This window comes from Clarias gariepinus, chromosome 7, assembly GCF_024256425.1.
Source record: "Clarias gariepinus isolate MV-2021 ecotype Netherlands chromosome 7, CGAR_prim_01v2, whole genome shotgun sequence".
In the NCBI taxonomy this organism is placed as follows: domain Eukaryota; kingdom Metazoa; phylum Chordata; class Actinopteri; order Siluriformes; family Clariidae; genus Clarias; species Clarias gariepinus.
Window position 1 is genome coordinate 39,740,808 of NC_071106.1, and position 16,433 is coordinate 39,757,240.

The window sequence follows — 16,433 nt, forward strand, 5'->3', positions numbered from 1 at the left end:
CGCCAGGGAACCCATCCTCAGCACTGTAAGATTTAACTAATCGTGTATTAACACCGTAGGGTGCAGTATGAGTGTATTGCACTACCTGGCCAAAAAAAAATGTCAGCTTTGATTAAACACACACTGTATATAACACACACAGTCCATGTGTGTAAATGATTCTTCATGCTCCCAAAGTCGCTCTCTCACACTGGAATATGACGCGTGCAATCAGGGAAAATTCAGTAAATTCAGGTGGTCAGCTGACTTCATTTTATTGCCCCATAACGTTACTGAGTCTCGACCTGAGTAACTGATCAACCCCAGATCATAACACTGTCTCCAGAGGCTTGTACAGTGGACACTATGCATGATGGGAGCATCGCTTCATGTCCTTCCCTTCTCACCCTGACACGCCCATCACTCTGGGATAGGATCAGTCTGGACTCATCAGGTCACATGACCTTTTTCCATCGCTTTAAAGTCCAGCTTTTATGCTCAATAGTAAACTGAATTATTTTTTTCTGATGAGTCTTAATAACAAGTGATTTTCTTATGGACACACAGCTGTTTAGTCCCAATCCTGTGGGTTTCCATTGTTAGTGTGTACGTGGGTGAAAATACTTTTACTTTCACTATTAAACCTTTTTTTTTACCATGCAACTTCACTAAGAGTTTAAATAATCTCCATTCTTGATTTAACGGTTTAGCACTATGTTAGGTTTTGTTAATGTGTTAAAGGCCTCTTAACAAATCTCCATAGATGTTTATCTTTGCCTGATGAAACCCAATAATTTGACCCTCTTGAATATGTGCATTTTTTGGGGGCCAGGCAGTGTATAGTGATAATGTTAAAACTATCTAGATTATAAATCCCTTAATATTAAAACATCTTACTGAAGTCAGGTGAGAAGGTGTATAAACCTTATGGTGCTTGTTATCCAGAGAAAACACCGCTCCCTCGTTTACTCATTTGTTTCTTCATTTGTTTACAGGCCAGTCCTGCCAGAGCTAATATAGTAGTGTGAACAAAAAGTGGATATATATATATATATATATATAAACCTCACAGTGTCAACACAAGAAGAAGAACCAAGTCCCTTCTCTGCATTTTAGAAGGCCAAGGTTAAAAGGTTTAAAAAGTACCATATGTAAGATGGATTTGTGGTTGTTTAAGCAACAGCTAATTTAATATAATGTTTTATGATTATTATTAGTAGTAGTTGTAGTAGTATAACCAAATCAAATGAATAACAAATATATATTATTAAATTAAATTTTATTTAAATTTAAGCCTTGTTAAGCCTTTGTTTGTCACAGATACACTACTACACAGTGAAATTCTTTCTTTGCATATCCCAGTGTAACTAGGGTCAGTGTGCAGCACCCCTGGAGCAGATTAAGGGGTTAAGGGCCTCGCTCAAGGGCCTGACAGTGGGAACCTGGTGGAGCTGGGGTTCGAACCATTGACCTTCAGAACTTAAAATAAACTATTACTATAATTATAAATAAATATTTATTTTTAATAAATAATAAATAATAATATTTAATTATATAATAATAATAATTATTATTATTACTATATTAACTAATACATGTAACCTTTTGACTTTTATCATTTCTTCTTCTGGCCGGTAGATGTCACTGTTTGTTGAACGCTTGCTGACTTTTCTACGCATGCGCGCACTTTTCCCTCTTTTTCGCGGTGTTTCCCGCCTCCTGCGCGATATCGATTGGCTGACAAGTTATCGAGCGTCATACAGGATTGGCTGGTTGCTCGTGCTTTCGCACTATGAGCCAATCACAGCACGGAGGCGGGACTTTCTGTCTGGAAAACCTCTCCGACGTGTCCCCGGAGTGTGTGCGCACGCGCGTCCGCAAGTGCGCGGGGTTGTGCGTGAAGCCCGAGGTTTGATCCGCTTCAGTCCTGCAGAGAGACAGAGAGAGAGAGAGAGAGGGAGAGTGATGGGGGAGAACCGGTCAGCAGTGCGCATGTTCCTGTGGAGTCTCTCCGCCGTCTACATGTTCGCCTTCGCCTCGGTTTATCTACAGATTCCCGGTGAGGATTCAGTTCTGTTTCACTCTGCGGAGGCTCAGTATGTGGCAGGAAGGAAGTTTAGTCAAGATCACACACAGTGCGCAGGATCAGTGTGGAGACACACACACACACACACACACACACACTGCTTTATATTCTGTCATGTTCCTTATGTCAGGTCACTGTTGTCATGTTATAACCCTGAACAAGTGAGAAATAAACACCATGTAAACACTCTGTAAACACCATGTAAACACCATGTAAACACCATGTAAACACCCCTGATGTCCTTCACAAGAGTACAGCAGAGACACTAAACTTTACACCTGATAGAAAGAATCAGAAATATCATCACATCTTTCCTGAACCGACTTCAGGGCGGAGCTTCCGATCAGCTCGGTTTGTGATGTCACTAAACAGGATCACCAATCACGTTCAGTATGCAAATTCACCACCTAGAAAAAAGGATTTAAGCTTCCAGGCGCGCGATGGGAATCTGGGAATGTTGAGCTGCTGTGAAAAGAGTTTTATAAAACGGGGAAAGAGGACAAGAGAGGATGTACGGTGCTGAAACCCGCGCATCTCAAACACGTGTGATATCGTTTATTTTCATTTCAGTACTGTATAACTTGGCGAATACTGTATTTTGGGTTTATTAGGTTACGGATCTTATGTTGAAATCTTCAAAGCAAATTTTTTCGCCCTGGATAAGAGAGTCCCAATGCCTAAATATTAATGTATTTAATAAAAGAGGATTTAAACTGAAGAGAAGGTGAGGGAGGTCGAGACCAGAAGGTGGCGCTAATGCAACCTACTGGATGTCATCCGTTGTAAAATAAGAATAAAGTACAACCAAACGAGTCTTTCACTTGTTTTTCTGTTGCTAAACTCGTAGGAGTCTGTAACAGCGGTACAGGAGAAGGGTTCCTTATCAAAGTGTTCTCAGGAGAACTCCATCTGTAGGCGAACAACCCTTAATTGTTCTGAAGAAACATTTCACAATTCCTAATAGTGTGTGTAACTGGATGAGTGTGTAAATTATTTTTCTTTTAAAATCCAGAACCTGTCAGGTGTTAAACATCTCGCTTATAGGATCTGGAACACTCGTTAAGGGTTCTTTAAGGGGTTATTCTACGCTTATTAATAGTTCTTAGGTTTCCATACTTCAAGCTTTTTTATTTATCTGTTTATATCTTTATAAATAATGTTCCCGTAGGAACCTTCTTCAACAGGAAGTTTTAAGATTCCCTAATATTTAAGGTCCCACATAATGATAAGGATCCCTTTTTTTTTTTTTTTTTTTTTTTATAAGAGTTCTCCTTGGAATCTGTTGTTCTTCTTGGATCTTTTAAAGGTTCTCACAAGAACGTGTAAGGTTTGTATCTTTCCAGCGGCTTTGATCCTGACGCCCCTCGTTGTACCCCATAGGTCTGTACGGTAACGAGGGCATTCTGCCGGCGAGGTGGAGTCTGCGGGTGGTGGGGAAGAGCCTGTGGGAGCAGCTGAGGGACACGCCCACTCTGCTGTGGTTCGGCCCGCGGCTCGGCCTCGACACGCAGCACTGCATGGAGCTGCTGAGTCTGAGCGGAAGCGTTCTCAGCCTGGCGGCCATGACGGTCCCCGCCCTCAGAGACTGCAGGGTCTATCTCGTCCTGTGGGTTCTCTACATGTCTCTGTACCAGGTAACATCTTCACCTCCATCTTCACCTCAGGGAAAAAACATCAGCAAATCTCATGATGTCAAAACGGAGGATTTGTAATTCTGGCTAGTAGTTTTGTTACATCATAAAATCTAAGAGCCAATCAAATTTGAGTATGCAAATGTGGACTTTTATGTTTTTCCTCCCTGCTGTTTCTGCAGGTCGGCCAAGTCTTCCTGTACTTCCAGTGGTGAGTACGGCTTTACCTCCGGACTAGACGTCGTGGCAGGTCGTTATTGTCAGCTTCTTTTGAAGGAAAATAAAATAAATATGATGTCATAAGTGTAACACACACACACTAAAACATCAAACCGTTATTAGCATCACACACACTTTTTTAAGTCACTCACAGCTCCTCCTCTCTTTTCTGCTTCTCTTACACTCATTTTCCCGTCTTTTACTTTTTTAGCGTCTATAGAATTCACATATTTTCATTTTCATCCAGACATCGTTGTGAGTGTACAAACTTTTGCGCTTAGGCATTCAATAAATTTGACTAAAAGTGGTCCCCCCTCCCTCTCTCTCTCTCAGGGATAATCTGTTGTTAGAGGCGGGGTTCCTGGCGATCCTCATTGCCCCGATGCGAATGCCGTGGGGTTCCAGGTCGAACCTCTACGACGGCGTGACCTTCTGGCTCGTCCGCTGGCTGCTCTTCCGCCTAATGTTTGCGTCTGGAGTTGTGAAACTGAACAGTCGCTGCCCCACCTGGTGGGGACTCACAGGTAAGACACGCTGCAGACCCGCGCTCCTTTCATTCAGTGTGGTGTTCCTCTTCTGTCCGTTTCCTCAGACTGTGCACGAGTCGTTAGATCTCTGGAACCAGCGACTTCTTACCTTTATGGTCATAGTAAAGTGTGTGTGTGTGTGTGTGTGTGACAGCGGTGACGTATCACTACGAGACGCAGTGTATCCCGACGCCCCTGGCCTGGTTTGCCCACCAGTTACCCGTCTGGTTCCAGAAGCTCAGCGTGGCCGGGACCTTCGTCATTCAGATCCCCGGGCCGTTCCTCTTCTTCAGTCCCGTCCGCCGACACCGGCTCCTCGCTTTCTACATGCAGGTGGGCGGAGCTTGTGAGTTATGTTCTCAGTATGTGATTGGATAAATGTGTGCCTTTGTATTATATGTGTGTGTGTGTGTGTGTGTGTGTGTTTGCAGCTCTTACTACAGGTGCTGATCATCTTGACGGGGAATTATAACTTCTTTAACCTGCTGACGATCATGCTGTGTGTGTCGCTGCTGGATGACAAACACATCGAGTTCTGGCTGCGCAGACGCACGCAACACAGCGAGAGGAGTACGAGCACGAGCACACACAAACACACACACACAAACACACACACTGCTCTTTTCACTCTATTTACTATTTTTTCCTCCTTCTAGGCAGGAAAGTTGTGTATGTGATGTTCCCAGTAAAGCAGTATACAGTAAGGTCAATAAGTATTTGATCACCCTGTGATTTTAAAAGTTCTCTTACTTAGAAATCATGGAGGGTCTACAATTTTCAGCATAGGTGCATTTTCACTGTGAGAGACAGAATCTAAAAAGAAAAATCCAGAAATCACACTGTATGATTGTTTAATAATTTTTTTGTAAATTACTGTGTTTAAATACGTATTTGATCACTTGCTTATTAACCAGATTTCTGACCCTCTAAGACCCGTTATTCTGCTTTTAAATAGTCCAGCTACATTCTGCTCATGATTCTAAATTAGTAGCACCTGTTTGAGGTCGTTAGCAAGACATCTGCGCACCCCACAATCAGCCAAAGTCTAAGTAGCAACATGGGCAAAACCAAAGAGCTGTCAAAAGACACAAGAGACAAAATTGAAGACCTTCACAAAGCTGGAAAGGGCTACGGAAAAAAAGAACATCTGTTGAAGCAATTGGCAGAAAACGGAAGAGGCTAATGATGGACAATGACTGTCAATGTCCCTTGGACTGGGGCCCCATGGAAGATCTCTCCATCTCTCGTGGGATATTAATGATGCTAAGAATGGTGAAGAATCAGCCCAGAACTACACGGGAGGAGCTGGTCAATGCCGTGAAGAGAGCTGGGACCATCGTTTCCAAGGCTACCATCAGTAATGCACTAAGATGTCATGGTTTAAAATCTTGCATCGCATGGAAGGTTCCCCTGCTTAAGTCAGCCCATGTCCAGGCCCATCTGCCAGGGTGGTGGTGGTCACATGAGAGGAAAGTAGAACCTTTTTGTCTTAACTCCAGTCGCCGTGTTTGGATGAAGAAGAATGATGAGTATTATCCCTACAGTGAAGCATGGGGCTGGAAGCATGAAGCCTGTATGGAGGAGTGGGCCAAAATCCCTCCTGAAGTGTGTACAAAACTGGTGAAGAACTACAGGAACCGTTTGACCTCTGTAATTGTTAACAAAGGCTTCTGTACCAAATATTAAATTTTTTTTGACTCAAGTGGTCAAATATTTATTTGACACAGTAATTCACAAATAATTTGTTTAAAAATTATACAATGTGATTTCTGGATTTTTCTTTTTAGATTCTGTCTCAAAGAATTTAAGAATTTAAACTTATTGACCTCACTGTAATTAGATTTAAGTGTACAAAATACTGTGCTTTAGTTTAATGTTTATGTATATGACATTATCTTTTTACATGAGCTGGAATGAGCCTTAGTCACTTACTTGAATATTATAACGAGCCCTGGTGACGTAAAAAACGGCAATTAAGTGTCATAAACAGCCCTGATCATGTGATTTGGTACTTGTGTGTCATAACGAGCCCTGGTCATGTGACTTCAGTTCAATTGAATTTTATTTGTATAGCGCTTTTAACAATTTTCATTGTCACAATCGAAATAATTTATTTATTCATACTGTGTGAGACTGGAGGTTCAGTATAACAGGAGATGTGGAGAAGTTCATATGGAGTCCAGTTCATTATTGGAGACTCAGGTAGACTGTAGGAAACTCCAGTCCTGAACTATCAAGCCACTGAAGTCACGAGTCCTCAGAGAGACAGCTGTCTGCATCAGCCTAGGACAGGACCGTCTACATGGTAAAGTGGAATCGTCCCCCAGACACCACACGCATCCCAGACAGACCACACGGGGCGTCCATGTGACCAGATCTCTAACCAGAAGAGGGACACCAGGACGAGTCAGACAGGTCCAGAGGGAAGAGGGGGTCTCAATCTCTGGCAGCTCAGGAGAGATATGTGTAGTGAGACAGAGAGACAAAAATCTTAAATACCGGCTAGAGATAGTATGGTAGTTCACGTTGACCAAAACACAAAATTTAATTCAATTAAATTTTATTTCTTTAGCAATTTTCATTGCCACAAAGCAGCTTTACACAGTCAAAAGAATTATTTAAGTTTGTATGAAATGTAAATTTGTATGAATCAAAATGGTCAGTTAGTCCCTGGTGAGCAAGCCGAGGGCGACAGTGGCAAGGAAAAACTCCCTGAGATGGTAATAGGAAGAAACCTTGAGAGAAACCAGACTCAACAGGGAACCCATCCTCATTTAAGTGAAACAGAAAGCAGTAAATGATCTGCATTTATACAGTGTGTAGGGTGGCAGGCATTTCAGCTATAATAGCTGATGTTAATTGATGTTAATATGGAGTCCAGGTAGTTATTGAAGACCCAGGTAGACTTGTAAGAAGTTCCAGTCCTGAACTATCGAACTGTCAAGTCCCCAGAGAAACAGTTGCCAACACCAGTCAAGGCCAGAACCATTTTCTAGGTAGAGAGAATCATTCCCAGACACCAGACGCATCCCAGAGAGACACACGGGGCATCCATGTGACGAGATCTTCAGCCAGAAGCGGGGCACCAGGATGGGTCAGACAGGTCCGGAGGGCAGAGGGAGTCTGGATCACTGGCAGCTCAGGAACGACATGTGTAGCTCGACAGAGAGAGAGAAAGAGTGAAAGGGGGAGACAGGAGGAGAGAGGAAAAAGAAAGAGGGGGGGAAAGAGAAGAAGAGGAGAGATGGCAGTTAGGTCTGGTCACAGTCACACAATGTATAATGTGAATGTATATTAACTGTAGAGTGCAAGCAGAGACTCCGGCAGGACTAACTATGACAGCATAACTAAAAGGGAGGAGCCAGAAGGAAACACAAACATGAGGGGGAACTGAGATGTAAAGCAAACAATCACCTCACCGTCAACAAACCTGAGTGATCAATGAGAGTGAGGAAGACAGCATCCAAACATACCAGTTCACCATAATACTCTACGTCCATGAGTCCCCCAGATCTGCTCCTTTACCTATGGCAAATCTATTTATAAAAATGCTTGGCTAAATAAATAGGTTTTTAGCCTGGACTTAAACACTGAGACTGTGTCTGAGTCCCGAATACTATTTGGAAGACTATTCCATAACTTTGGGGCTTTGTAAGAAAAAGCTCTGCCCCCAGCGGTATTTTTTATAATACGCGGTACTGACAGGCAGCCTGCATCCTTTGATCGAAGTAGGCGTGGCGGATCGTAAGACACTAGCAGTTCGCTCAGGTACTGCGGCGCGAGACCATTTAATGCTTTATATGTCAAGAGTAGTATTTTAAAATCAATGTGAAATTTCACAGGGAGCCAATGGAGTGAAGATAAGATAGGGGTGATGTGCTCGTATCTTCTGGTTCTAGTGAGGACTCTAGCTGCTGCATTCTGGACTAGCTGAAGCTTATTTATGCATCTAGCTGAACAACCAGACAGTAAGGCATTACAATAGTCCAACCTAGAGGTGATGAAAGCATGAACTAGTTTTTCTGCATCGTTTAGCGACAATACATTTCTTATCCTGGCAATATTTCTGAGGTGAAAGAATGCTATCCTGGTAATATTATCTACATGAGCTTCAAATGAAAGGCTGAAATCAGTAATCACACCAAGGTCTTACACTGTTGCATTTGATGGAACAAAAAGGCCATCTAAAGTTACGGTGTGATCTAAAATTTTACTCCTAGCTGTATGCAGTCCTATGACTAGAACTTCTGTCTTATCCGGATTTAGCAGAAGGAAGTTAATTAGCATCCAATTTCTTATGTCCTGCACACATTGCTCAATTTTAGTAAGCTGTTTTTTCTCATCAGGTTTTGCTGAGACATATAACTGTGTATCGTCAGCATAACAATGAAAACTAATACCATGCTTACGGATTATGTTGCCCAGAGGAAGCATGTAAAGGGAAAAAAGCAGTGGACCTAAAACTGAACCCTGCGGAACGCAAAACTCCACTAGAGAACATGCAGAATAATCACCATTTAAGTCTACGTACTGATAACGATGGGTCAGATAGGATCTGAGCCAGGAGAGGGCTGTACCCTTAATTCCTACTACATTTTCTAATCTGTGAAGAAGAATAGCGTGATCAACAGTGTCAAAAGCTGCACTGAGGTCAAGTAATACAAGCATAGTTACACAACCCTGATCAGAAACCAATAGGATGTCATTTACTACTTTAACGAGTGCTGTCTCTGTACTGTGATGAGGCCTAAATCCTGACTGATACAGTTCATGTATGCCATTTCTATGTAGATATGAGCATAGCTGCTCCGCTACTATCTTTTCCAGGATCTTAGAGATAAAGGGGAGGTTTGATATTGGTCTGTAACTGGACAGCTGACAGGGGTCGAGGTCAGGTTTCTTAATTATTGGTTTGATAACTGCTAATTTAAAAGATTTTGGAACATAACCAATGCTGAGTAAAGAATTAATTATTCTCAACAGGGGTTCTGTTATTGCTGGTACTATCTGTTTAAGAAAATGTGTCGGTACAGGATCTAATATACAGGTTGATGAATTTGAAGAAGAGATGAGTGAAATTAGTTCATTCTCTTCAAGGGGAGTAAAGTATTCTAGGTTCTGATCTGACATGGCTAGATTAACATCTGCATCAATTACATTGTTCGGTTTCAAAACCTCAATTTTATGCCTAATATTTACAATTTTATTATTAAAAAAGTTCATGAAGTCCTCACTATTGCATTATGTTGTTGTGGAGATTTCTGCAGTGGTCTTATTTCTGGTTAATTTGGCTACAGCATTAAATAAGAATCTAGGATTATTTTTGTTATTTTCTATAAGAGTGGAGAGATATGTTGATCTAGCTACACTAAGAGCTTTTCTATAGTTCAGAATGCTCTCCTTCCATGCTATTTGAAATACTAACAATTTAGTTTGACGCCATTTACGTTCTAATTTCCGAGCGGTCTGTTTTAAAGTGCGCGTGTGATCGTTATACCAGGGAGCAAGTTTCTTATCCCTAATCATTTTTCTTTTGACTGGAGCTACATTATCTAAGGTATAGCGAAATGTCGACTCTAAATATTCAGTCGCCTGATCGAGTTCTGTGGGGTCAGACGGTGATCTAATCGAAGTTGGGAACTCTCGGAAATTACTGATAAAACTCTGTTTGGTAGTTGATGTGAATGTACGTTTCATACGGTAGCGCGGCGCTATGCGTACATTATTACTGTGACACTCGAATTGAGACAAGATAGTGATCTGATATAACTTCAGACAGTGAAATTGTAAATAAATTTCTTATACTTAATCCGAATAATATTATTAAATCTAAAGTCTGACCTGCTTTATGAGTGGGTCCTACTACACACTGATTTACTCCTACCGAGTCCAGTATGGACATAAATGCTGTTCTCAGAGGGTCTTCTGGGTTTTCAAAATGAATATTAAAATATCTAGCAATGAACACTTTGTCTACAGAAACGACTAGGTTTGAGAGAAAATCTGCAAATTCACTAAGAAATTCAGAGTACGGCCCTGGAGGTCTGTAAATGACAATTATTGGGATCGACTGAGCTGACTTAATATAGTTTAATACACTTATGTTACTAAAAAAGAAAGAAAACGCATTTTGGAAAAAATTAATTCGGCAATCACAGAAATTCGCATTTGGACGGGATTAGATTTCTCAGAGGACTGCCAAGTTTGCTTTGACAAAGGTCGTGTGAGAGAAAGACAGACATGGCAGATTCGGACAGGATTAAAATCACAAAGTACGTCTGTGAAACAGAAATTTCTCTAACGACCCCCTGTATAACTAGTCCTGTCCGAATCGGGCTTTTGTCGAAAATGAATTGGAAGACTATTCCATAACTTTGGGGCTTTGTAAGAAAAAACTTCGCCCCTTGCTGTAGTTTTCATAATATATGGTACTGACAAACAGCCTTTTGATGACAAACTGCATCTTTTGATCGAAGTAGGCGTGGTGGACTTGGCACTTAAATGTTATAATGAGTCCTGGTCATGTGACTAAATACACCTTCTGGAGATATTAGATATACAGCGTATATGAGCGCATTGCCACGTTACACATATGCTGCACACGTCCCTGTCGAAGAGACGTTACTTTTGAAAACGATACTGTATTAAAAAGAACTCATTAATATAAACCTTATTTAACATAAAGCAGATGATGTAAAAACATCTGGAGCTGTGTTTACACTGAGAGCAGGGGAAACAGACATGTGATGTGAACGCTGTGTGTGTGTGTTAGGTGAGAAAAGCTTTTTGTGAACAATCTGCCTGAATTAATGGCATTTTATTGTATTAGCTAAAACTAGGTAAGGAACACAGTTACGGCCTAAAACAATCAGAGTAACGTCTGTAAAAATAGTCACCCTTAAAACTTACACTGTGTGAACAGACCTTCAGCATGTTTTCTATATTCATCATAATCATATACAGTGGAACCTTGGATTATGAGCATAATTTGTTCCGGAACCAAATTTAATTTTTCCAAAAAAATAATGGGAACTCAAATGATTCTTTCCACAGCCCAAAAAAATAAATACATACAAAATATAAAGTAAAAATAAAACAAGTAGCCCATGCGTGATACATGATACTCGGTACTCGTAAACCAAGACTTGTTTGTTTTCCAAGTCAAAATTAATAAAAAATCTTTGTTCGTCTTGCGGAACACTCTCAAACTGCGTTACTCGCAATTCGAGGTTTTACTGTAATCATAAATGTACTGATATGTGACAGTGTGTGAGGAACGGCGTGCTGTTTCAGGCTGCCCCCTGCAGGCCGTGTTGGGGTGGGTGTGTCTGGTGGTCGAGGTGGCTGTGTACGCGCTGCTCGTCTACTGGACCGTCCTCTACTTCGACCTGAAAGTGGACTGGGAGAAGAAGAGCGTCTCCTCTCGAACAGGTGCTGGAGAGGGTCTGCGGTTTATCCTACACTGTGTGTCGCAAACCAGTTCAGTCCAGTTCTAAAAGTGCAAACTTCTGTTTGTTTGTTTGTTTGTTTGTTTGTGGTGTTTAGCTTTCACACATTATGAGTTTCACAGCTTCCTAAAGGCCGTGACGGTGCCCAGTATCTGGCTCGGGGTTCTGTCTCTCACCTGGGAGATCATCACTGCCATGTTCAGGTGAGACCTTGGGAACGGTTACCGTGACAACTGATGAAGATAATGAATGAAGGGCTTTTTAAGGTTTATAGGCAGTACTACATAAAATCTAAGGAAAAAAAACAACATGACCATGTGTGTGTGTGTGTTCAGGATTGCGTGTGTGCGGGGTGTGTTTCGGCGTCTCTGGAGCACGGTGCAGTGGGGCGTCTTCTCTGCAGCTGCAGCCTCCATGTTCGCCATCAGCCTGGTCTGTAACTTTACTCAACTTTACACTTTACTCCATCCAGTATTCTCTGTTTTATACTCACTCTGTGTGTATGTGTGTGTGTTAGATCCCTTACACCTACATCGAGTATGAGGCTCACTCTAACCTGTGGCCTGGGTTGCGCAAGGCGTTCGACTTGACCGACCGCTATCAGCTGGTGAACTCGTACGGTCTGTTCCGGAGGATGACGGGTGTCGGAGGTCGTCCCGAGGTCATCGTGGAGGGCAGCCTGGACGGCAGGACGTGGACGGTTAGTGCCGAGGCTCGGACTCACCTGTGATAGAGCTGTGAAGTGTGTTGAAGCCAGTTAGACTCCGCCCCCCCCTAATGTGACCTCATATAGGAAAGGTCCTTCCCCTGGGTTGTTGCTCAGGTTTGATGTTCTTCGGGGGTGTGGCTTAGCATTAGCTCATTTACATAGACACATTTGGAGGATGAGTGATGAAGTGCATTGCCTCTCTCACAATCACACACACACTCGACTCCACTCTAAAACACTGTGTTCTGTTGCGGTTCTCTGACTTCCTATCCTGCGGTTCTGACCCGCTCTGCGTCCTGTAGGAGATCGACTTCATGTATAAACCGGGGAATCTGAGTACAGCGCCCCCGGTGGTCATGCCTCATCAGCCCCGGCTGGACTGGCAGATGTGGTTCGCGGCCCTCGGATCTCACACACAGAGCCCGTGGTTCAGCAAACTGGTACAGCGCCTCCTGCAGGGCAAGAGGGACGGTGAGGAGACGTGAGGGGCGACTTGAGGGGATACAGGGGTGTTTGTTTTATTTAATCAAGTGTTTATCTTCTGTGTGTGTGTGTGTGTGTGTGTGTGTGTGTGTGTGTGATGTAGTGATAAAGCTGATTCAGACGGACGAGGCTCAGTACCCGTTCATTAAGCAGCCTCCGCTCTACATCCGCGCTCATCGCTACAAGTACTGGTTCACCGAGCCGAAAGAGGACGGGTGAGACACTCACGTCACCGCCGAACGTTTCTCACGTTTCAGCTTCTCCTGAAATCCGTTTAATACATGTAAAAACTAATGTTAAAGGGAACGCTCTACATTCCATTTTAGATCACAGATTTTTATTCTTTACGTTCCTGTTTATTTGTTACACAGAAGTTCTTTAATACTCCTGTGTAAGGATGATTTTGGAGGCGTGGCTACGGAAAAGATTATTATTAGATGCTCAATTTGCATATTTACTATTGAGAGGAAACTGAAGTCGCCTCCCGATATCATATCTCGATACGTCAGTGTCAATTTGATTAAAATTATGATTCTATAACTATCACGATTTTTTAAATATCCCAATTTAATGTAAAAATTTTCCCCAATTTTGTTACAATTTGAAACCTTTAATGGTATTTTTATCGGTAATTGAATGTAGCGCATTCCTTTTAACATTAGTCTTCTCATTTAAACAATAAAACAATACAAAATAACTTCCAATACAACCGCGCGTATCTCGGTCACGTCATTATTATTTCTAAATAAAGTTAGTAAATAATTCCCTCTAAATAAACACACAGGGTGGAAATGTGTGAATAGTTCAGAGAGCGCCACCTGTAGGATTATAAAGGAACAGACGAGATTTTAGCACCTCAAACGGCTCCAAAGTTAACAAACTCAACGTGGCGGTAAACGCGCGGGTCGAGTGGCTGCGAACGCTTGCAGTCTTTGTCTAATTAGCGCTGGTGTGTTAGTTTCTGTTGCGCCTTTCTAAAGCTCCTGTGCACGGTACAGAACGGATTATATCTGAGCCTGATCGTAGGTCACGCCCGGCCACGCCCACTCACACTGAACACCACACGATTCTGCTCACTGGTCGATCGACCGGATCATCTCTATTATAAACGTAATAAATCGTTTGTAAAAAGTCGATCGTGGTGTCGGTGTGAATCAGCTCACAGAAGAATCGCTGAAAATAACTGAACCGATTCCCCTCTGTGTCTCTGGTGTTTACATGTTCAGATCATTCTCGTATTTCACATGACGTAAATGTGTTAAAGATATTCCCAGGACAATTTTTTAGGAAGTGGAAAGGGACTAAAAAGTGTGTGTGTGTGTAGGACGCTACCTCAGAGGTGGTGGAGGAGGATCTATGTGGAGGAGTTTTATCCGCCCGTGCGTCTCGGTGACGCGCTTTTGGAGGACATGCTGACTCAGCACGGCCTCAACGTGAAGGTAGACGCCTCGAGACTCAGACAGACGTCTGAGTAAAGAGTTTATTTCATTTTAAGTGTAAAGTTTAAATCAACAGAGCTGTAGAGCTCTCGGTCATAGTGATGTGTAGAGGTTTTATAAAAGATTTCATTAACCTGTGTGTGTGTGTGTGTGTGTGTGTGTGTTTCAGGACAAGCCTCCCACCCGGCGTGCCTCTTCCTGGCTCTTGCGGACGTTGCAGTTTGTAGGTGAACACGTGAGAGACGTTCCTCCTCACATCCTCCTCTGGACGCTCTTCAGTTCTGCAGCTACAGTGTGTCTGATCAACTGTCTGCGCTCACACACACGTCCTTCGACACACACACACTCCCGAGAGCTGCAAGTGGAGGAGGAGAATGTCAAGAAGCAAGAGGAACAGGAAGAGGAACAGGAAGAGGAACAGGAAGAGGAAGTAAATGAGGAGGAGAACGAGAGTGAAGAAGAGGAGGAGAGGAAGAGTAGTGATGAGAATGAAGGATGTAACAACGGAGAGAACAGTATAGAGTCAGATCGCTGTGTTAGGAAACGGAAATGAAACACTACGTAGCGAACACGAGTACGCTACGTTATGCTACGGTACGCTACGTCGCCTCGCACCGCTCACCTGCCTGCTTTCGGTTTATTACAAAAAAGAAATGTTTTCAAGGTTAAACCAGCGTTCGACAATCCTTACACTCCTTTATGATGGAGCTTAAATTTTAATTGATATAAACACACACACACACGATGCTCTCAGGAAAGTGTATCATGTTGTGATTTATCAGAGTATCAGTGACGTCTCGTATTTAAACACACACACACACACACTCATCGCGCAACATCTTAAACGGGATTCTTTATAAAATTTATTCTAGCAGGTAATTTTTTTAAATGTCGCTTCTCGTGTTGTGATTTTGTCGTGAGATTCATCAGCTGCATGACAATCCAGTCGTCTCCTCTTCATCATCATCATCATCATCCGCCCTCACTGAGACACTTAATTTTATTCTCTTCCTCACATTACTCTCTCTCTCTCTCTCTCTCTCTCTCTCTCTCTTAGTGTTCTTTCTTGCGGTTTTTTTTCCAGTTTGTTCAGACGTAGACGACTTACGTGAAGTGAAACACTTTTTGTACGTTTATAATAAAACACTTTTCATCTCAGCGCTGTGAGTCCGAGTTCCGTCTCCTGGTCGCTCAGGTGCTGTTGATTAATTCTCTATAACGGCGTCTCTGACAGCAGTGCAGGTTTATGCTGATGTGCTCCTTTGATACGGTGTTGTTTCCATGGTAACGGCTCATAGACAGAGACGCCTCTTGTGATCACTGATAGAGTTGGCTGGTTCCCTAACATCAGTGGGAGGAGTCTCCAGTGTCGGTGCTTTAAATAAAAGATGTAACACGAGAAGCTGTAGTTTGTTTTTTTTGGTCTTTAAAAGGGATCGAGCTCTAGAACGTGAGTGAGAACGAGAACAGTACGTCCTGTTACACACACACACACGAGTTTTTATTATAACTTTCTCTTATTATAAAACTTCTCAGTACGTAAATAAGTTTAAAGTGTGAATATGATACTTTACACAGTTCTTTTGTGTATTTTATTCATGAAAAACGTTTTTTAAACACAAGTCATGTGACCCTTATGTATAATATGTACTTGCTTTAATACACAGCATGAATAAACAGATTACAGAGATGGTAGTAGTATAAATTAAGCTAAAATTAGTGTTAAATTAAATAAAAACAAATTAAAAACCTTTATTTTTTATACATACATGATTCTTTAAAGCTGCACTTTCTAAAATAAAAAAACAGAATAAAATAAAAATAAAATCTAATCTATAATTCAGCCCACAATGCTCCCATCATTATACATCAACCTTTAAAAACTGTAGTTTGTGATATTACACTACAGCAG

General features: G+C 42.1%; 1 protein-coding gene across 1 annotated transcript; it reads left to right on the forward strand.

Moving 5' to 3' along the window:
- Nucleotides 1-1,840: 1,840 nt before the first annotated feature.
- lmf2a (lipase maturation factor 2a) lies at nucleotides 1,841-15,923 on the forward strand. Its single transcript, XM_053500997.1, has 14 exons — nucleotides 1,841-2,038; nucleotides 3,446-3,699; nucleotides 3,879-3,907; nucleotides 4,249-4,439; nucleotides 4,597-4,775; nucleotides 4,874-5,012; nucleotides 11,736-11,873; nucleotides 11,988-12,093; nucleotides 12,226-12,322; nucleotides 12,408-12,590; nucleotides 12,902-13,070; nucleotides 13,186-13,297; nucleotides 14,407-14,521; nucleotides 14,691-15,923. The coding sequence occupies exons 1-14, from the start codon at nucleotides 1,945-1,947 to the stop codon at nucleotides 15,072-15,074; spliced, it is 2,190 nt and encodes a 729-aa protein (XP_053356972.1). The 5' UTR covers nucleotides 1,841-1,944; the 3' UTR covers nucleotides 15,075-15,923.
- Nucleotides 15,924-16,433: the final 510 nt, after the last annotated feature.